General features: G+C 43.1%; 1 protein-coding gene across 1 annotated transcript; it reads right to left on the bottom strand.

Annotated features, from left to right (window-relative positions):
* Window positions 1-859: 859 nt before the first annotated feature.
* Window positions 860-22,718, bottom strand: SSU72 (SSU72 homolog, RNA polymerase II CTD phosphatase). The gene is made up of 5 exons (XM_069874813.1): window positions 22,526-22,718; window positions 16,840-16,983; window positions 3,899-4,038; window positions 2,441-2,559; window positions 860-1,466 (listed from the first exon to the last, which is right to left on the bottom strand). Exons 1-5 carry the CDS (start codon window positions 22,603-22,605, stop codon window positions 1,365-1,367), a joined length of 585 nt encoding a protein of 194 aa, XP_069730914.1. The 5' UTR covers window positions 22,606-22,718; the 3' UTR covers window positions 860-1,364.
* Between the last annotated feature and the right edge of the window lie 502 nt (window positions 22,719-23,220).

Below are 23,220 nucleotides of genomic sequence, written 5' to 3'. Positions count from 1 at the left end.
TATCGCTGCCGCTGCTGGAGCTGCCCAGCCCCTAATTGAACTGGAACCTTCATTCACTCTCCACACAATTTTTGCTTTAAGAATTTTTAACAGACAAGAAAAACACCACAGGTAATTCAGGGATATGAAATATTCCCGGGACCCGAGTGTGATGCAATGACCCATTTGGAAACAGTCCAGGACACGGATTGAGCTGGCAGAGGTCTAAGTTTTCCCACAAGGCAGCTGAAAACACAACCAACCTAAGGAGTATAAGAGGTATAAGATTTCTCTGGGGGTCTGACTCAAGATACTTGAAGATTTGCAGCTGCAAAGAAGTATTTTCAGGTCTGGATTTGCAGTTTTTAGGTGTGGAGCAGATGATTTTTAATATATAGGAGTGAGGTTAAGTAGCATTGCCACTGACTGACCTCATACACAGCCAAAGTCTTCTGCATAGTGCCCTACATTGAGAGAAAGTACTTAAACTTCCTGCACGTGCAAAACCATTGAAGTGAAGAAAAGTAGGGCATTCATGATGGAATGAGAGAGAGAAGCCAGGAGCTCAAACCCCGTTTCACACCACTCCACTTTTAACCTGATGTCCTCACATATCCAAGCATTGAAGAGCTCTGTTTCTATCCACATACTCACTTTCTGGATTGGAAAGAACCTTAAAGCCCATCCAATTCCACTCCCTACCCTGGGCAGGGACACCTCCCGCTGGATCAGGGGCTCCAAGCCCCATCCAACCTGGCCTGGAACCCCTCCACAACTTCCCTGGGCAACCTGCTCCAGTGCTATTTCACATCCTTTGGGTCTTACCTCGCTGTGAACAATCAAAATTAATTAGCTTTTATTTTGAACACAGACAAACATATAGGTTTTTCCTTTTTATTGGACATTTCCAACTTTATATCTAATAATATACAGATACTTGTTTTCATTGTTCCATTCATATCCTTATGTAGTTCAGCCATTCTGTCACATTAAAATAAAAAAAATCCCAACACAACTGAAATAAAATAAATTTGTGAGCTGGAAAAATACATTATAAACTTATATTCAAGAAACATTCTCTTCAAAATTAAAAGCCTACTTGTAATAATTAAAGTAGGATTTAAAGAAAAACTTGATTTTTCATCTTTAAATAGGTGGCCTTTATGTATACTTTTAATCATCTCCTATGTACAACCCCAACCAGTATCTCTGCCTACCTGTGACAGAATACCTGAAACAAAACAAAAAGACACTGAAAAGTTTTTAAACAAACAAACAAAAAACCCAAACAAACCAATATTCATTTTCCAGGAAAAGACAGTATAATCAGAAGTTTAAACACATGCTTCCCTCATCTTTCTTAAGGCCTAAGAGACAGATGTGCTTTAATAAAAGCAGACAGTATGAAGAAAAGTCCTTCCACTTTTCTCTTCAAATTCCTGTAACAGCTCATCTATTTCATTTTCCATGTCTTCCGTGTGCTGTATCTAGAAGAGAAAACATACTAAGCAACCAGACTCCAAGGATACGATGTAGTTTAGAAAACTGTAATAACTCAACCCTTTTGGCTTGCTGGAAATTCAGACCAGCAGGCTGAACCAATCAGTTCAGTGCTAGCGGCTTTGGTGAGGTTCCCAGCATTCCCAAACGTAGAGATCCTATGCATCATGCTTATCCTCCCTTCTCCAACCCCCTAAACTGGCACTTTACTAGTACTTTGTTGGGTAGGCAGCATCCTCACTAGCTAACGAGCGGAAGCCTCAGAACAGCTCCAAGCAGGCTGAGCAGATGGATAAAATTGCAAGTCCTTGAACTCTTTCAGGCTTTTTGAATCTGGAAAGGATTTAAGACCAGAATAGATCACACAGGCTGGAGGGAAAAAAAAGCCTGTTGTCACACTGGGATAAGTGAACTCATCACCTTGACAATTATATCAATGGTTTTGAGTGCGGCTTATTTTAGCCTCGCTTCAAGGGCCAAAGTCCCTGAACGGGGATGACAAAAGGCACTGGTTTTCCGTGCACATCACACACACAACAGGGTGGCACTATGAAACACACCTACATAGGATGCTTTTCCAAGTACATCATGATTCAGAATGCAACTCCCATGTTTTAAATCCCACGTATTACAAATGCTTTCAAACCGGACCTTTTTGCCATAAACAGGTTTGAGGACGGGTTCAACACGTGCGATGGTTGCACACAGAGCTTTACAATCCTGCTTTTCATGTAAGCAATCGATGCGTTGGCTGCGAATGCACACAGAGTCCGCTTTGGGAACCAGGAACTCTGTTACAATGCATCTGTTGGCACAACAGCTCTAAAAATAGCCACGAGAATCTGGAAACCTACATCTTTTGACATGGATTTACTTCAACAGCATTTGCAACGTGCAAGACCCTTAAGGAGCATTCGGCTGGGTCCAAGGTACATGCAGGCACCGAGCCTTCTCTACTTACACACTGGCAGAGCTCACAGATAAGGAAAGCACCCAGGGTCGCCTCTTCATGGTTATCCTGAATGTCCACATTGATCACATGCACCGGCTGACACGTCTCCTGCTCTCTGGAATTTAAATCTATTTGAAAACAAAACACACGTAACGGAAAAAATTTAGGTGGAATGGCATCGTATTTTTAAAACCCCATGGGCACTGCCCACCTCTGCCTTCTCGGAGCTTGTTTTTAGAAAATGGTGCATTTAATATAGGTTTAAATGATAGTTCCTTCTATTGAAAGGATGAGAGGTGGATTTTGGAAACTAAAGCATTCAGGTTTGTGGCAGGGTCGTGACAGTTTATCTTCCCCGGTCAAGAGAAGTTACTGCTCGCCTTACCCTGACACTCTGTAAAGACATCACGATTCCCAAAAGTCAAGAATGATTCTGGGGTTCCTCACCTGGAGAGATTTTATTGCCCATTTTTTAAATAAGCACTGTAGGTCCAACACTCTGAAAACTGAACTGCAAGGTGAACTCCTACTGAGAGTCACATTCCAAAACCCTAGATTTACTCCCTTACGCTTATTAACAAGGGGGATACATTTCAAACACTTCACTTAGATACTGCGAAGCTAAGCTTGCAGAAGCCCAAACGCATTGTTCTGTGTGTTGCTTGTGACACGACAACACCAAGGACTGGAAAGACAAGGCAATAGCCTTCTACATTACATGTGTGATACTAGTTCAGTTGGTGACCTTTCAATGCGAAGGAAACGCCTTAAACCTCACATGAGCCCATATCCAGCACTTCCAGAGAGGCAGAGTTCTCTGCTCAGAGAGGAGTTAACGAGTCGTTGCTGAAACCCCACGACTTCCAGTGTGTTCACATCAAGCTGCCTGCACCATGTTCATGCAGAACCCAATCTCAACTGAGATTCTTCCCATATGTCTCACTTATATTCATTTAAGAGCAAAGCTGTAGCGTGTTTGTTGAGTGTTAACCACTCTCAAGAACAGTTTGTCCACCTGTATGGGAGGTATTTATTGTGGATAAACTGCTCGGTAAGTCACAGGAATCTTCCATGGAAAAGGGAAGGGATTGCATAAGAAAGACTTTGTTTCTTCATCAACCCAGGGAGAAAAAAAATGCTCATCACATACAACCTGCTCGTATCCATGAGCATTTTCAAACCAAACGTGTATTTGAGCTTCCTCAAATCCTTGCTCTTTCTTTATATCAGCCCTTAAAATTGATACACATATGCATTCAGCGTAGCTACCAACACCAGCTTTTTTCAGAAATAAGCATTCAGCCATCACTTCTCTGGTACGTAACATCAACGTACTGTGAGCTGTTGTCCCTGCTGGTGTTCCAGCAGCGGTAGGCAGAGACTTTTCCACATTTGTGAAGGATTTCAGGGAGAAGAAGGGGGAGAAAGCACTGCAAGTTAACTTGGTTATCAGTTCAGGATCCTTACCTTCTACTACTTGATCATAGACTCTTTCTTCACACGTTAGGATCAAATCAAAAACATCTTTGCAGTTCTGGAATCTTTCTGGTCGTGGCTTGATCCTCTTATTTCTGTCCAACATGTGTAAAATCCCATTCTGTGTGTATCTGAAGTTGCTCGAGTTAAGTACCATTACTTCAAGAAAAGTCACGTCTTTGAGCAAATGGCCAGTACAAGTTAAATTATCTCTGTATCATTAAGATAAGATTCTTTCTGTTTGCCAGTATAAAGATCCAAATAGATACCCAAGGTGCCAGCATGATCCCCATCAGCACAACTCACGCAGCTGCTGGTTTTCAGACCTGTCACCCGTACAATGGCAGAGACAGCTTTAAAAGGCTCTCCTAAAAGCAGAGTTTCTCAGAAGGACAACTTTTCCTGGGTAACTATTTTTAAATCTATAATGCTAAGAACACAGAGTTAGCTGTTTGCGTGAGCAGAATGTCCTACATTCAGTGAAGTCGCTGCCCCTCGCTCCAGGGGCCGGTGTCTTGAAATTCAATGCTACCGTGTTCCTCGGGGCAGCTCCACACCTGCATGAATTCCTGCCCAAGCCTTGGGTTTGCACAACTGAGCTCCCAAAGAAAGTTAAATAAACCACAAGGCGTAAACCTTTAAAAATATCCCAAGATATATAAAAGGGAATGAAGAAAAACACTGACTTCATGCCTGTCAGAACTTCAGGCACTGTGTGAAAGGAATCTGTTCTGCTGCTCGGTAGCTATATTTATGCTGCTACTGTAACCTCGAGGCTCAGATTTACATCCTGTATCCCCCTGGCAGGCAGGATCCACTAATCCCACTGTCTTCCCAGCCTTCTGGGACACACAGTTTCATTAGGAGCACACCAGGGTCGACTGCCACATACATCTCCTCACTTGACTAAAACCAAACTCCTTCGGGAGGCAAACTTTTAAGGGTAAATTAGGAATATCAGGAAAGGTTTGAATTTAGAAAGCCTGGAAACTGATGCATCTCTTCCTTGCTTTGAAAGAACAGTATTTTTAGCCATCTAAGTATGCATTTTTACATTAAAATAGCAGTAAGGGCAACAGTCTACAGAGATAACAGAAGGAATCTGATCATAAAGATTTCCATCATTATCAGCAAGTGTGTAAGAGGTCATCTAGGCTTACATACTTGTCGGAAAGGTCATATAGATGCCTAGCAGGTACCTCAATTCTTTTCAGAGAAAAGTCCTAACCTTTCGTATCAAGAGACTGACAACTTTCTGTTGACCTTTTTGCAGTTGCCCTCTGGCATCTCAGGTTCCACCGCCTGAGGCAGCCAGCTCTGCACCCACTAATCTATACGCTTCAAAGTGTTCTTCAACAGTCTTCAAGCAAACAGCCTCCAAAGCTTTCAAGTCTTTCATGTTGTCTAAGCTGTATTAAAAATTAAACCTGTAAGAGTCTACTTTACATGGGAAGTGCGTTCAGTTCTCTCATGCGTCTGCATCGCTGCACCTTAGCTTCTTGGCTAAAGAAAATCTCAGTTTTGAATCATAAAGTGAATGATCTGTTGTTTGTTGTAAACGTGTATCGTCAACCGTCCCTCAGCCAACCGACTTTTACTGCATTTCCTTCTTCAGGTCACCCCCAAGCCTTTGACCACTCTCCTTTCCCAAAGATTTATCCCTCTATAATTAAATAATTGTCCTTTATGGCCCAAAGGTTTCTCAAAAGCAGCTCTTGAGCAGCAGCACCCACTGCTTCCTCACAGCACTCCTGTAAACTCCCCTCAGGTTTGTCGTGCTTGGAAAAAAAAAACACTTCGATGCAGCCATCTCAGACCTCTGGTTCTGTGCAAAGCCTGAACAAAGACTGCAACAGCCATTTCCAAAATACTCGTAAGCACCTGGTTGCGTTGCTGTGTTCCGTTAGAAGGCGAGCCCTTTCTGGGCTCCTCAGTCCTCATTCCAACATCACGCAGCTCAAGGAAAAAATGCACAACATCCCACACGCTTTTGGGGGTTCTTTTTTTTCCCTTTCTAGGATAAAACGTTGCTGGCATCTGTCCCCTAGCTTCCCTGACTGAGCTTGGAGACAGAATTACGCATACTCAAAAAACCCACACAGTCAAGCTTTCAGCTTCACAGTCGAGCTTTCTGCTGCCAACTTAGAGCTATTTTTTTTCCAAGGGTCCATCTGCCTATAAAAGGAGACTGAAACAAGCAGTTAAGATTCATGACACTTTCATATTTGGTTGTCTGCAATCTTTTTCACCTGGAAAAAACAGCTTGCCATCCTTGCTGCAAGTAGGGGGATGCGATCTGCACGATTGGCTTCACGACGTAATCACAACCCAGCTTCTTTCTCTTTGTGAGCTCAGGTGAACACAAAGATATTACAATTTATTAATGGCTTCCAGATGTTGAATCATTTAAGTTAGACCCTGCTTTCCTCCCAGCAGATTTCAACTCCGTGCTCCCTATCCTATGGATCTCTGCTCTTTCTTTTCAGCAGTCACTTCTGCAGAAGGCACTCCCAGAATTCTCACTTGGCTTTCAGTGCTCTTGTCTGGCCACAGCAGCTGCCTTAACGCTACCACACTCAGAAAGACAACAAAACATGCACACATTTATCTAGGAAGCCGTCACCCACGGGAATCCAATTCAGATATAACATTTATTGGAATAACTATGCTAAACAGGTCCACAATATAATGAGATTTATGCATGACAACTCAGTAATGGAAAAACTTGATAGAAAAAGGAGATGTGATAGGAGTTGAGTTTTTCCAACAGACACAGCATTGTTCCTCAGCCTTATAGAGATGGCTATACCCAGCTATTCCTACTGGCACTGACCATGCATTCTCTCCATTTACTTAAGGATATCCCATAAGAACGTACTGATGTGAGTGTTTGCTTCGAACTGGGCAATTCAAAAGCTCTGGCCACTATTTATGACAAAAGGATGGGCATCACAAAGAAAATACCACTGATCCACAACATTCTAAACGCATTCTTCTCCCTCCCAGGCAGTTTCAAAGTTCTAAAACACCACAATGTTTCAGTTTGCCAAGCCCCCCCCCAAAAGCCTCTAATGAAAGCAATTCCAACTAATGATGCTATATGAACCGTTCTCCCCAAACACTGTAGTGTTCCACAGGAGTTTTATAGAAATGAAACTACTGTTTTACCCATCTCCCACTGCCATACTGGAGCTAAAGGTCCAACTGGTCCGCTTGGCAAACAATGAGTGAGCCTGGGTAGGAGCTGTGAACGGGGGCTTTCACTAAAGTGGAACTGGCATATGGGAGAACATCCACAGAACACACAGAGAATCCCGAGAAACCAAAGCGTTCTCTTGTTCAATATATTCTCATAATTAATCTTCACACATTGATTATGATTAGAGCAATTCCTAAACCTGCCCTGTATGTCATGAAGCCTACAACGAAGAAAAGTGTTCCCTACCCCAGAATAGAATTTCTGCAATGTCCATGGTCCTCACTCCCATGCTGAAAGGCAATCGTAACAACTGCACTGCTTCCACAAATGTCCAACTTTTCATTTTGCTGATAGCGTTTGCGCGGCTGAACAGAGGAGCAAAGATTTGGTGGTTACCAGACCATGAAATCCAATAAAGTGTAGATTGCAGTCTCTGTTAGGAAATTGGATCCTGGCTCTAATTTTGTGAGAGTTGGCAATTGATTCAGAAAAAAAATCTGGGGAAAAAATAAGCATGTGGCTTTTTCAACATGTCAGCCCCTTAAGACTGTGCGATGACGATGCTCTCTGACAGAGATCAGCGAGGTAAAACATGATAGAAAAGCAACAGGCAGACTTAGAACAATGACAAGAAGAATGTCTCCTACGGGTACTACACATTAGTCCTTTCAGATACTATGAGAATTAGGAGGAAAAAAGCCTTAAACCTTCAAGTAGATGCTCTTCCGTATTTGCAGTCTTTCCCAATTAGGTGTTCCAGGGTCTGGTCTGTATTTTCCTAACTTAAAGCTGCACTGAATATGCACATTCAGCTACATAAAACTCAGTGGTGGTGTAATTAATTCTTTTAATGACTCAAACGTTACTGCCATCTCCCCATCTTTGCCTGTTAACAATACACTCATCCCTCTGTTCAGCCGTGGTAGAGAACAGCAGTAATTCCAAGTTCTATTTCAGAGGCCAACATTTCAAGAAACTAAAGATAATCTTTAGAACAACTTGTAAACCTGTCTATGAAGAATTAAAGGGAGTCTCAGCATGCTCCTCTTCATGCTGAACAGCGGAATCTAGTGGGAAAGTGCCTCGAAGTTTCTCTGCAGGGACAGACAGTACCTTTTTCTTAGCTCTTAGATAAAATACAGCATATTCCCCAAAGAACTTGTCATCGAGACTAATTCCCTCAATACGTCAATATTAAAGTGAGCTGCCAGCACCTAAAATAGTAGTAAATAATCTCCATTAAAATAATAGCCAAAAGCATCAGGTTTGACTTCCCATTAACAAGAATTGTGCCCCTTCCCCCCAGTATGAAGTGCTGCCTACACGTCACACCTAACCCACCTGCAGACCTTCCAGAACTTTCAGACCTCGAGGTTTTATGTTGCATCCACTTCTCAAGTAGAAGCACAAAAGAAAAGCAAGAAGGAGGCAAGCTCAGGAACAGAGCATTTTTATCAAACAAGCTAGTAGGAAATGATGTACGAAAAGCAAGTTTTATTTACATTAAATAAAAACAGATACTCGTTAGGGCACAATGCATGTGGCACGACACAGCATACAGCAAGCAACTAGCCCGCACTGAAATTTTTAGGGGTTATGTTTAGAGAACCTGTACTTGAGGTTGACAAAAAGCAAAAGATTAGAAAAGGAAAAAAAAAAAACCAAACAGGAGGCTTTGGTAAATCTCATGATCAGATAGCTAAAGGCTGAAAGAGGTACACAGCACGACACTAGTCATTTGAATCTGTCAGGGTACAAGATCACTGCTTTTTCTCCCAGAGCAGCAGGAATCAAGAATAGCTACTAGCTTCATTGGGAATAAATCTAGTTAAAGGCGAGACTTTTGCCAGTAGCTGGGATGATGGAGCCTCTACCTACCACCTCAGTTTAGAGATAACAAGGAAACCACAAAATTCTGAATAAGAAATTCAGGAAAATGTGATGGACTAAAACCAGAGTTGGACATAACCGGGATGAGTTCTGTTTCCCACAAAACTGTTTTAAGTTAAAATCCTGTGTGATAAAAGAAAAAACATTACTTTGGTCAGTAAGAGGTAAGTTTCACCTTAACTCCCAGATGAAACTGAGAATCTCAAGCGATTTGAGCTGAAAGTTTGGGTATATAAATTAATTATAGTCATCTAAAATTAGATTAGAGACTAATTTATTAAACATAATTAGGCAAACTAAATTTGCTAAAATGTATACACACTTTTTAGGGAAAAAAAAAAAATCTCATCTTTAATGGCTGGCACCTAAAGCTGCCACATTCTCAAACTCTGACATGCCGATTATTCATTTGGTACAGCCCTCATCACACAAATACTGCAGCTCCCTGTGAAAAGGCAGTAGAGCAGAACACCTCTCACATGAGTATGAATGGCATTGGTGGGTCTGTTTTCCATATCATCTTAATTTATTAGTATCTGCACTATAAACAGAAGATGCGTTGTGTTAAACTCTGCTTGGCAAAATGCTTGGGAACTAGACGTTTACCTAAAGGAAACGCATGTGGGGGGTGAGACTGCCCAACCTTCTTCCCCTTCGGAATCTGTTCCTTTCACAGGGAATAAGAGACTGAAAATGGGCACCAGCACTACGAATTTGGATTTCTGAGCAACTGCGATTAAGACCACAGGAACTGCCTACATTCCACATCCAGAGCGCAAACTGCCTTTCATTGGGAATTTAAATTGTGTGGGTTTGGTACAAACCAGAGGTTGCGAACAAGTCTTTTGCGGCACTGTATGACTTCAGAGTCTTTTAATGCTGAGAATATGCCATCCCAAAATATCACAAAAATACTAATTTGGGTTAAATAACATTTCTGATGACATTTGTGCCTGCATTAATGAATTGAAGCGTCACTTGTTTTTCACTGTCAAAGACAAATCCATAGCATTTCCAAGCTGTCCGGATAAAATTCAGCTGGGCATACTCACAGTAGCTGGTCCAAAGAGAGCACCATGACTTGTTGGTGCTCAACAGCTGAAGCCGTATTTCAGGCTGAACACGGGCAGACAGAAGCTGTCAAAGCAAAAAAGAACAGGAGCAATGGCAAAGCCCATCGCCAAAGAGCTGGAGAAGGGTTATCACAGAAGGGACTGCCAGAAAGACAAGGACACCTGAGGCAGAACACAACAAGGTGATTTCAAAGATGCGGCATGTTTGACTATACCATCCATGGACCATGCACTTCAACCAGGTGGGTACTTCAAGAGAAGCTTGATTTTGACTGCTGGAACCTGCAGTGTCTCAGTCGCTTGTCAAGACAGCTCAAACTACTGGTAAGTCCAGTATGTGATGACATGGACACATACAGGAACACAGAAATCAAGACCAGCAGACAAGCAAGAGGGAATCGTAACAGGATTCCCAAGTACCACACGTGACTTCTGGATGCTCTTCACAGGTTCAGAAACAAGTGACAGCTCTCAGAAGACAAGCAGCAGATGCTGTAGGAGGGAAGTACTCTGAGGTAGCTGCGGGGAGTCACTCCATTTAATGTCTCCAACAAACAGGGTCTGCAACAACTACCTTCAAACTGGTCTCCATTGTCATCACTGCTTTGCAGTACAGAACTCAAAGGTAATTTTCAGCTAAATAGAATCATAGCTGGGTAGGGTAACTCAGATAAAAGCAAAACACAAGTATTGCAAAACAAATCAATTAGGCCATTTCGTTTCACAGATTTGGGAAAGCTGAGAATACATTCATGAAGACAGCAGGGCCACTTTTAAACGGCAGCATGCAGAGAAACAGACGCTGGATGAGGTCTGCAGCGTCAGTGCAACACTGCAACAGGATACTGAGGAACGGGGAATGTCGTTAATCCACAGTCTACTCCATACACTAAGCTTAAGCAGAATAACCTGCAAGATGAAATGCTCTGGCAAAAAAAAAAAAATCCTTACCTTTAGTTACAAATATTGGAGCAAAGAACAAGGGGAAACACATTTGCAAGCTTTGTGTGGAAATAGGCCTTCAGTCCATCTGTTAAACGTTTTTGCTATCTTTCTGCATATCCAAGAAAAAGGGTTTAAATATTCCACAAGGCGGGCACAAAGACTTTACTGTCTTGCAGCTAACGCTAGTTGGAGAAATTACAGTCAGATGGAAATTGTTTTGGAATCAATAGAAGGAAAAATACATATGTATAGATGTCCCTTAACACTGGCACAAAGAAAGTGTGTGTTAATCTGAGGCAACTTCGCCAAGGCAAGAAATGATGAAATTGCCAAACCAGGTCCAAACAAAGCTAGGCTGGTTTTTATGCTGCTTTTAAGTTTTATCAACTCAAGACTACAACAGGACTACGAGGAATTTAAGCCAACGCCCAAGACTGGAAGCAGTAGAATTTACTCACCCTTGTATAAAGTCTCTTACAGTAATGACAGGATATAAAGCAAGGCCAAGCTAAGCAGTCAGCTATGCAAAGAGCAACCCATGAGCGTAATACTGTATTTACTGCTAACGCTAGTTAGGAAAGCTTCCCCCGCGCTATCACAGGCCACAAAGCCAATGCAATGTGATCTGCTTATAGAACAAAACATAATTAGGCAATGCTAATTGTGCACAGTGCATTCTGGAGACCAGCAGATGGCAGGGACATAACTGAAGGAGTCTTATTTTCAACATCCATTCAAGTTTCTGAAGTCTCAGATCCAAGTGTCGCCTTTACTTCCAAGGATGCCCTTTTAAAGGCCCTTAAAGATTCAAATATATCTGTTCACTCAGAGTTCAGATGTTATGACTGAACTACCTCCTCACCCCTTCCCTCTATTTCTATGATTATTAAGGCACTTTGAAAAAGAGGTTGAGAAAGCAAGTGAAGCTTGTGCTGCACTGCTTTCAAAAGAACTTTTGCCACTGACTTGCAGCAGGCCACGAATTCAACTACTTCTATCTTTTGCAAGGACAGGCTTCATAAAAATTAAAAAAAAAAAAAAATCCAAACCAAACAAAAACAATCCCCTCACACATGCCTAAAACATGTGGATTACAGAGATACAGAATCCATCCCACTGACCCCTAGAATGACAGCTCAGAACAGAGGCAGACACCTGTTTATCAGTTCAAACTTCATGAAGAAAATCAAATGAAAACGTAAGATAAATTTATGAGCTAGGAGCTTACCTGAAGTGGAATTTAATTAAGTTACTCTTCTTATACTGCTACTGAGCTATACAGCCCCAGCAAGCAGGATACAGATGCTCTGTGGATCTCACCAGTGCTCCTCTGCACCCACGCAGTGGTAACTTTCCCCACTAAGCAACTCCAGGTTGCCTTGTGCGGCTTCTAGGACATGGGTCCAGTATAAACGCTCCGTGTATTAGGGCAGTTCATCCATCCACATGTCAGGAATTACTACTCAGCTATTATGGGTCCTAAAGCATTGGCAGAAGCTTCCGCAACCAACAAATGCTATTCAAAGGAGACTAGGGAAGGGCGTTACAGCAAGATATTCCTGTCACTGCCAACTCTTCTTCCAACAGCTTTTCCCCATCAATGCCTGCACAGCCATTGCCTCAGGCCACAAACCATCTGGGTAACAGGTTCATACACCACTTTTGAAAGCAGGAGTAAGATTCAGGATATTATTTGATCTACCCCCCTCTCCAAAATATAAAAGTCTAAGCCCACTGGGAGGGAGGGCTTGAATAACCAAACGAAAAGCTTCTGATTTATGCTCTAGATGAATCATAGCAGAGACTGAAATCTTTGTATCCATTCCCTCACCTATCGGGCTAAAAAAAAAAAATCTATTAACCAGCTTGTCCACACCAGTTTAGTCCTACATTAAAAAGATGTGTTAGAGCAAACTGATGAGTTTAGGAGCGAGAATTCTCAAGATCCTGACTATGTGAACCTAGGAATTCTCAACAACTAAACCCAAGGCTGTGACACCTCCTGCCTCAGAATATACGCTAGGCCTAACTGTGAAAAAGTGGTATATGTCCATCCTGGACTAGCTGCGTGCTTACAGAATTTTAGTTACCTAGGAGTTGCGTTATGACAATTCCTTTTCAGTTTTAGTGCCCCATTTAAATATATGAATCTCTAATGGACTTCATCCTTCAGACTGAATGGAGAATGATTTCCTGTTGATCTGTAAGGTATGCCCAGCAAGAAATTGTATTTCTTGCCTTGAGCAGAACCCAGCAGCACACACACACACGCACGCACACACCCTGAATATGCAGCATTTCAGCAAGTAACTTTCTACAGGAGACACTGCACAAGAAAGTGATTCCTTTCTTCCAGTACTAGTGTCAAGGGAGAGCAGAGGAAACCTTCCTGAAGATATGACTATTAATGCTCAAATCATCCTGTCCTATGACGCTTGCCTCCAATACAGAAAAGACAGGTTTTCTGCAAGAGAAGAAAGCCCAACTGCAGAGACGTCTAAGACTTCAGCACTAAAGTATCCTACTGCTGCAGAACATGGTCAGCTTTCTACCTGAACAGTTCCTATCCCTTTGCATAAAAGCCACTGCTGTTGCAGATTTAAATTAGTGTTTAGAGACTAGTTTTTGCATTCTTGAAGGCAAGGCTCACCAATTTTCTTCTATTTTTGTTTCATCTTTAAAGTCATGATCATACAATTAGAACAAAGTCCTCACACCCCTTCACACAGCTGTAAGAGGCGGCCTATCTTTGAGGGATCCAGTTATCCCTGCAAATACAACAAGGTGGTGTATTTACACTAAGCCCCAGAGGTACTGCAGCCAGCACTCAAGTCTTTTACAGATCAGCACCAGAATCATCTACTGTTCTCCCAGAAATTCAAGTACTTTAAAAAGCAACAAAAAGCCGCATTCAGAGAGGTCCTAAATGACTTTGTCGCAGCCCCCTCCTAGGACGGCAGGGAACTGAAACGCAATATGCTAAAAACGCAATGGTAGATGTGGATATTTAGTTAACTATAAGGTTTAACTACCACATCTTAAAACGCTTTGCAGTTCTTCCATTTTAGATATCCTGTAACCACCTACTCAACTGAATCTGTATGTCTGTGCTTCTGAAATTCAGCATATGCCTTCGAGGTATGTGAGCTTGTGCTGGTTTTCACTGATTAACCACAATGAAGGTGCTTTTAGTCTTTGCAGAGCAGGTTTTGGATAGTTCTTCCTCCCTTCCACAAGGGAATACAAGTTTCAGTGGATCTTTTCACCCCAACACCTTTTTAACCTAGCTCTGACTGATACCCAGCACTGCAGCAGCTCCTTTCTGTTTGAGACTATTGCTTTCTGAAAAGGGGTCATTTACTTGGACGGCCAACAGAGAACGTTTTAAGTCCCTTACAGTCCCTTTCACTGAGTATCTACTGTCCATGACGCTTTGGGCTACTGTTGGCATACAGAATTGGTGGAAGGACATCACTCAAACTTCAAGTGTCCCAGCACTGGAATAAGGGAACAGGCAGACAGTTCTCACCAAGATAAGCTACCTCAAACCACACAGCTATAGACAGCAGTCCTCTCTGCTTAGCTGATGAAAGCAAGACTGGGGAACAGAACAAGCAGCTAAATCACATAAAGAACCACATCTTCTTTTGTTTTCCCAACTGCCCCTGAGAAGAGCAAGCCCTCCCACCCTTCAGCTGGTAATGTATGCATGTCCATCACCTCAATGAAGTTACGCCCACTCAAAAAATCTGAGAGCCCACACGACCCTGATTCACAAAAAGCTACTGCCCAACTCTGACGAGAGTAGGTTTGGTTTTGGTTACTGCAAAAGTCTTTACCTTGAAAACCCATTTCCGGAAATGGAGTTGCTTTCTGCGCCGTCAGTCTTCACTCTGAAAACCTTGACTTACATTATCCGAGAATGAAAAAAGGCAAAGATGTAGAGGCAATTGTTCTTGCCCCATTTCCCTTGCAATGGCTACGGTTTAAACTTGCTTTCTTTTATCGTGAGAAAAGATTTAACTGTAGCACCACAAATACATTTGGGGAACTGAGCACGGAGCAGTAGCAAAGTGGTAACTCCAGAGTGTGCTGAACTGGGGGGACCAGGTAGGCTTTTTGCTGGATTTGTCCTAATGCAGTGCCATATTCAGCACGGCAGCAATGAAGAATGCAATAAGGAAATGACAGGTCATTAGTGCTTGTTGAAATGACTTCTCAATTCAAATAATTTTCTTTTGAAGGAGTTTTTTTTAAATCAAGATACAGCATGCACTGTTAAGATGGGTTTGTAAGATTTTCCTTCCCTATAGGTAGAAGGATACACCCCCCAGCACATCACACACGTGAAGCACTAAGATTACACCCTGCACCTTCAGGTTTGTTTATTTTAAGGAAGGCCCTCCAACTAGATACGAGGAAATCAAAAGCCTGCAAGGAATATCATTTCTGTGGAAACCAAGAAAGGTGTTCCAATGTTTAATCAGTTCTCACTGTGCTCTATAGGCTTACTCAAACAGCCTGGTCCTTCTTAAGAGAACTCTTTCAATGCCTGATACAAAAGAATCCACCACCCCTGGGGTCTCAGGGAGCTCAAATTTACTACTTCTGGCCAGCAAATACAACAAAATTTGCTGAGCAGCAGTAAGTCACAGTATAACCTGCGCTACCCAACAACTGTAGAGCTATCTCTGAGTTACCAAGTTTGCTGACTCCTTGGCTCAAATTAGTTTCTATCATGCTCCGTGTGTTCTAGTCTCTGACAACCTGTTCAGTCTTATTCCGTTTTTTTCAAAAAGACACAAGAAAATTAGGCTATTTTGAGTACAATTATGACATTTAAGCCATGTTAACATTCCTGCTGGATCTTCAGATGGCCATGCAAAGACCGCTCTACTGAATTATCAAGGCTTATTTTTGGGATGCTTCACTCTAGGGGGTCCTCTATCTTTTAAGCAGAAATTCAGCATATACTGAATCCTTTATTTAGTTATATTTCTCTTTCATATTTAACATGAAAAAAAAAAAATCAGATCCCTAGCTGAGGAAAGAGTATCAGGAATGAATGCCCCACTTCTGTACATGGGTGGATTTTCCTAAAACCAACTGAAAAGTCAACTGTAAATACAGATGTTCTAAAATCATGCAGGTTGACGTTAGTTATGGGTTTAACTAGCATGCCTAACTTTGATCACCTTTACTCTTAAATATGTTATTGGGCTCTCCTATGTCCATGCTTTTATGGTTGGACTCGACGATCCTAATGGCCTTTCCCAACCTACTAATTTTATGATTCTATGATTTAAAATATGCTATAGGATTTTCTCTTTCTGGTGCATAGATCAAATCATGTTTCAGGAAATTCACAGTGAGAAGGGCAAGTTCTTTGATGAAAGGTATCCTCTCTCCCAGAGAAGATATACTGTAAACCTTACCTGTCAGTGTCTGAGCTAAATACAATATTAATGTCGAGGTGGTCGCTCTTCACATATCCCTTATCAGGACGGTTTTTGCACTGAGAGAACACAATCCACAGTGCAGTGGAGGTAACAATCTGTGACGGTACTAATGTGCTTTCATTCAAGAGCCAAACATGTTACATACTATAAAAGAGCATTTGGAATGCATGCATTGGAACCTGACAGTCATTTATAAAAGAGCATGAGGCCCATTGTGGAAAAAAAACCCCTCCTATAATCCTAAAACACTTCAAAATCCCCAGTCAAACAACTATATATTCCTAATGCATAATGGCAAATAATGAATTACACCTTTCAGAGATGAACCATATTGGATTTTTTAAAAAGGCCATGCCACAGGGATACAGTTCTTTGTCTTTCCTAAGCAGATCATTGTACATCTGATCATATGTTGTTTTGAAATCATAAACATTCGGCTTGTCCGGTGCTGGTCCTGGCAGTTTCACATGAGTCCCTGTTCCAAAGGATCGGACACTGAATCCTCGTTTGCTGAAAGACAGAGGGGAAAGAGGAAGAAAAAGGCAATTAGATTAGGTAGACTTGAAACACCAAAGTGCAGAAGAACATACACTGAGTTTTAAAAACATCTCTTACAAATCAGACAAATCACAATCAAACAGCTGGGCAACTCATCAACTAAATTGCCACGTGTACCCAAAGTGCACATTTCCTCGCAGTTACAATCAAAACTCGTGCACAATTTCTGAAGGAACACCTCTCTCGTACATGAGATTTTCTTAGAATTACGGTATATAGCGTTTTGAAGATTTCCCTTGTGCTTCAGGCATCTTAGATTTGCAAGAAGTACGCGCTCTGTATTCACTCTTGGACAATACAGCATAGGCAGAGATGGTTTTATCTTGATATAACAAAGTAACAATACCAACTGAACAATACTTAGGTATTCTGCTAAAGCTGCTGGCCTACCTACATCATTCCCCTCACCATGTACCCAAAACTACCTCTAATGTAATTTAATTAGCCTGGTACAAACATTTGTGTGCCTGGCACTTTTCTCAAGTGGACTGAAAAACATACTGAACAATTATCTTTGCAGAGTGGGGCACATAGTCTGCTGGCTGACACCTACAGCTCCTGGGTGAGCCAGGGATAGCTCCATTCCATTCTCATGAACAACTACTTGTTTAACAACTATAATTAAAAAAATAAAGAGGCAGGAACCTGCTTGTCTTCAGGGGTAATGCCAAAATACTCTGACTAACCTGAACACACTTACTTGAACGTCAAGAAATCCTTAAATAACATTAAGAAACAGTACATGTTTTGAATAACAAGATGGGAACCAGATTGGTTTCTAGCGGACAAAGTTAAACAGTAAAATACTGTCACTGCTGTCCAGAACGCTGAAATGTTTGGCTACATAAGGACAACTTAACTTCTGAAACAGATCAAGACAACGTCTTAACTACATTTTTTTTAAGGACTCCCACTTTCAGCTTTATCGGAGACTGAATAGAGAGAACAGTGTTAAAGAAAAACGAAGCAAACAACCCAAGGCCTACACCACTTCCCTCAAAATAAATGAGGTGACAGAGCTGCCTTCTGAGGACAGCAAACATGAGACGGGGAAGCAGTGCAAGAGGCCCAAGTGCACACTTGGAGCGACAGACAGGTTATGTCTTGACTCCTAGGTCTTCACATGCAAGTTAGCAAGGAAATTCAGTAGAAGACACCAATTGTGCGTTTGCCTTCAAATAGTGTCTTCAAAGCGATCGAAAAACCTTCTATGCAGAGACTGACTGTGATCAAGTTTTGCCCCAAAGCTTAAACACTGCTAAGTATCAAGAGTGGCATTTCCTTTAATTTGTCCTATACGAACATAGCCTCTCCTTTCCCTTTCCTTGCTTCGTTACACTTCTTCTTCCAGAAGCTATTTATAGGTTCTCCATTCTGTGAGCAGACAGGACACATGATGATTTTTTTTTGCTGCTTTCTGCAGGACTAAATGCTGGAAGCGGATACAAGTGGAAAAAAAGGGCAATTCTCTCCCCCCTCCAGCCCTCCCTCACATTAGCAGTGACTCATAACTGCACCAGTTACATTTAGTTTACTTTCCTGCAATACTTCCAGACCCGAGTTTTTGTTCTGCTTCTCCTGAACATGAAGATAGCTATATAACATGTACAGAAGAAATTGCAGAGCTAAAATACTAATGTTTCAAAACATTCCTTTTCCCAGGTATTTCATCCCTCTTTTCTTTATCTACCACTTGAAGCTATTTTTGCTAAGAATTTTAATACCAACTAAGAAAGTGGGCTTTGACATCTGGCACTTTCTGCGTTCTTTCTCTCTCTCACACATTACTGCCAAGGGGTAATGTTACGATGAAAAAGTATTTCCTCTGTGCTTTCCTCCTAAATTTTAATTTTTCCTTTAATGTTATTCTTTGAAATAGGTCTGCTTGGGTCACGTATGAAGAAGCAAGTCACCAGTTGCTGGAAATACCCTTAAGTTTGCACAATCTCATATAAAGCACAACAGAAATCTTCATGTGAAGTTCCAGCTATCAAACATTTGTGCCTCTAATGCACATGACCCACTGACAATTACTTCCCCAAAAAGCCAGGATATGCATTTCTTGCACGGGATTTCACGCTTTGACACGAGCAGTTGCCGAGTTAAAGCTTTTACACTATCTGTGCCCCAGGTGTACACTTACAAAACATTCTGAAAGTGTTTCACCACACTTCTTTCACAACTGGGGTGTGAGGGAGGGGGGAGAATGCCTGCACAGTCATTATTCACAGAGCCTGCTTTTCCTAAGCAGCTGGGCAGATCTAGTTTAGTGAGTCACCAAGGATCTGCTGTCATGTGACAGCAATGAACATTTTCTACTGGAAAATGTGTATCTAGTATTTGTTCTTGGCCTGGTATAACTACCCAGAGGATGGAAAATCACGAGCTTCAACTTCACCATGAAGAATAAGATACTCTAATATATTCGCCTAGCACCGATTTCGGAAAACGTGAAGTTTTAACAGATCTGTAAATGTTGTGAGATTTCAAGCCATTTATTAAATACTATTAAGACTAATGTATAAAAGCTATCCATATACTAAGTAGAAACACAAGCCAGTACTGATCCCATTTTCAGCAAGAGTGCTCACCTCACTTTAAGTCTAAAGCTCATTACAACGAGATCACGTGGACCCATCACGTGCCCCTGAGTCTACAGGCTTGTAACTAAAGAACCTGCAAACAGTCCTGGCATCTCCCTCCACGGAATCTCAGGGCCCACTACAATGCATCTCACGCAGGACACAACTGCTGCTGCAACATGGAACTGCACTAACAAAGCACTAACACACAAGAGAGTTCTTACAGTTAAGCTTCAAGGGCTCAAAGGAGAAATAATATTAATCCATGAGGATTAAGACATGAACTTTTATCCACGCCTTTCTTCTACTGCATTGTTATTTGGGAATCTCATGTGCCTATTACATTTAGGGGTGTCCTGCTTACCGTAAGGCCGTAACAGTACAGCTTCTCTTCTTATAGTGGCCAGTGGTAAGTTTTACTAAACGTTAAAGCAAATGCAATAAACGCTGCAGTACAAGTGCAGTTGATTGCAGTAAAGACTTTCAGGGGACAAATCACTCGTTTTAATGCACCCCCTTCCACAACATGTAGGAGGGAAATAACTGGAAACAGTGTCCTCCTTGTCGACCACTCCAAAAACATCCTATGCCATTTAATCAATATTAAAAACCCAGTCCCCTGAAACTCCTCTGCTAACCAGGTCTTACGAAACTTTTAATGTGTTCCTTCAAACTGTGGTGCAACATGCAGTGAGACTTTCCCCTGGACTGGCAAAGCAGCCTGACTTTGTGCCAATGCAAACATTTTCCTGAAGTTTACTGGCAACGACCACTCTCCTTGCAGGGGATGGTTATTCCTTCAGAACAGCATCAGTATTGCCACCTATGCTGTTCTTGCTATAATTTCACAGGAGGACGCCGCTGAAAATAAACATTTTCCAAATACATTCTGCTATATTTTAACTAAAATCTTAAGGGAAGAGAGACTTTCCAAGAAACATTTCCCTGTCACCTTTGCCGGAAGATCAGTCACACCAGAAGCAATTTATTTCCTCTGCGAAAACAGAGAGGATGAAAAAAGCTAGACATCAGAAGGGAGTTCACTTTGCCCTGCATACCCAGGCTTCAGTTTAAGCTCAGTCCCAGTACTATCAGCAGAAAAATAACAGAGGAGTAGCATCTTTCCCCCTCAGGAGCTATTGGTGACATCATGTTTAGATAGAGCTGCCACAAGTAAGTCTGACACCAAGTTGAAGCCCTAACAGCGTCAGATGCTGCTCACGGCAAGATGGCTGCCAGACCTGACACTTCTATGATTTATTCCTTTGGAGTGTGTTGGTTTTATTTACATAGAATACCATGTTGGAAGGGACCTCGAGCATCATCTAGTTCAACCTTTCTAAGTGAAAAATTATTTAAATGAGATGGCACAGGACCCTGTCCAGCTGAAGCTTAAAAATGTACAGGGTTGAGGAATCTACCACTTCCCCGGGGAGAAAATTCCAATGTTTAACTGCTCTCATGGTGAAACATTTCCTTCTGGAATCTCCCCGGGAGCAACTTATACCCATTACCCCATATCTTTTCCATGTGACTTCGTGTAAAAATGGAGTCTCCATCCTCTTGGCAGACACCCTTTATGCACTGGTAGATGGGAATAAGGTCTCCCCTAACCCTCTCAAGGCTGAATAAAAACACATAGCACACAATTTCAACACAGATGTTTGACTTACTGTGCTGGCAATATGTGTCTTTTAATGTAAATATTACGTCACATAACAACAAAGAGGTCTTTTACCATGTTCCTGCAGTGCACAGGGAAGGTTTAGGAGCAGGATTTCTGGCAGATCAAGTCTCTCCTGCCTTTCTGCCACTTCCCCTTCTGACTTCAGCCAAGCACTTGCAGTGCTAAATGGACCCTCATCACCTCAGAGACACGCAACATTCTGAACCAAATACTCTGCCCAGTTTTCCTGCTGGAGGACAAGGCTCCCTTTCAGTGCAGGGAGCAAATCCAGTCTTCAGATGTGCCACAGCAAGGAAAAAATGACAGAGAAGGAGCTTTTACATTTTCAGAGGCCAGGCCACAGGGCTGTTCTGTGCCTATCATGAATCACAGAATCGTTTGGTTGGATAAGGCCTCCGAGATCAAATCCAACTGTACCTGGCTCCTACTACACCAGATCCCTGAGCACCTGTCTACCTGTCTTCGAAACACCTCCAAGGATGGGAACTTGACCACCTCCCTCAGCAGCTGTTCCAGTACTTGATACCCCTTTTGGTGAAGAAATTTCTCCTGATGCCTAATCTGAACCTGCCCAAGCACAATTTGAAGTCACTTCCTCTCATCTTACCGCCTCTCACTTGGGAGAAGAGACCAGCACCCACCTCGCTACTTCCTTTCATGCAGTTGTAGGCAGTGATAAGGTCTTTCCTCAACTTCCTTTTCTCCAGGCTAAACAACCCCAGTTCCCTCATGGCTTGGGTTGAAAGGGATGTTAAAGACCACCCAGTTCCCTTATGGCTTAGGATGGAAGAAACCTCAAAGCCCAACCAGTTCCACCCCTGCCATGGGCAGGGACACCTCCCACTGGATCAGGGGCTCCAAGCCCCATCCAACCTGGCCCTGAACTCCTCCAGGGATGGGGCAGCCACCACTACTCTGGGCAACCTGGGCCAGGGCCTCCCCCCGCCCACAGGAAAACGTTTCTCCCTATAACCTCATTTTAATCTCCCCTCTTTCAGCTGAAAGCCATCCTCCTCGTCCTATCTCTACATTCCCTGATCAACAGCCCCTCCCCAGCTTTCCTGGAGCCCCTTTCCCTACTGGAAGGTGCTCTAAGGTCTCCCAGAGCCTTCTCCCCCCCACCCCCGCCTCCCTCACACGGGAGCCGCCCCAGACCCCGCTCGGCAGCACTGGGTGCGGAGGCCCCGGCCTGGCGCGAGAGGGACAGGTGGGTTCCCCCGTTTACCTGAGGATGTTGTGCGCCTCCATGCTGCGGTTCTGGTTGCTGGAGCACACCACGGCCACGCGGAGCGGCGAGGAAGGCATGGCGGGCAGGGGCAGCGACTCCTCCCGGCCCCGCCGATCCCGCTCCCGGCTCGGCCCCGCGCCGCGCGCTCCCACAAAATGGCGGCGGCCGCGGCCGGGGCGAGGCGGAAGGGGCGGGGCTTGGAGGAGGGGGCGGGGCTTTTTGATAAAGGGGCGTGGCTTTGAGGTCGTGTCTAGACATGGAGGTCGCTTTGAGTGGGCGGGGCTTAGGGTGGAGGGGCGGGGTCTTTTGGCGTCGTGGGCGTGGCTTGATTATGGGGGCGTGGCTTAGACCAAATAGCTCTAATTGGAGGGGGCGTGGCTTGGACCAATAGGCTCAGGCGGGGGAGTGGGCGTGGCTTGATTATGGGGCGTGGCTTAGAGCAAACGGCTCTAATGGGGGCGTGTCTTAGCCTATGGGGACGTGGCTTGGCGTAAAGGTCCTTGGTGTGAGGGGCGTGGCTTCGCTCAAGGGGGCGGGGCTTATGTGAGGCTGTGGGAGCTGAGGCTCAGCCTGGAGAGAAGGAGGATGAGAGGAGACTTCATCTCTCCCTCCAAACACCTCAAAGGGGGGTGTAGACAGGCTGGTGTGGGTCTCTTCTCCCAAGGAAGGAGGGAGAAGATGACAGGAAACGG

The sequence above is a fragment of the Phaenicophaeus curvirostris genome, chromosome 22 (genome assembly GCF_032191515.1).
Source record: "Phaenicophaeus curvirostris isolate KB17595 chromosome 22, BPBGC_Pcur_1.0, whole genome shotgun sequence".
NCBI classification, from domain to species: domain Eukaryota; kingdom Metazoa; phylum Chordata; class Aves; order Cuculiformes; family Cuculidae; genus Phaenicophaeus; species Phaenicophaeus curvirostris.
The sequence above is the reverse complement of the archived record's forward strand: the minus strand, read 5'-3'. Positions and strand labels throughout refer to the sequence as shown.

Excerpts from the sequence above, each read along its gene's own strand:
- SSU72 (XM_069874813.1), bottom strand. The coding sequence starts at position 22,605 with ATGCCTTCCTCGCCGCTCCGCGTGGCCGTGGTGTGCTCCAGCAACCAG. Across the intron at positions 16,984-22,525 it reads GAGGCGCACAACATCCTCAG|CAAACGAGGATTCAGTGTCC; the intron begins GTAAACGGGGGA and ends TCTGTCTTTCAG. Across the intron at positions 4,039-16,839 it reads CTTAGGAAAGACAAAGAACT|ATACACACAGAATGGGATTT; the intron begins GTATCCCTGTGG and ends GAGCAACTTCAG.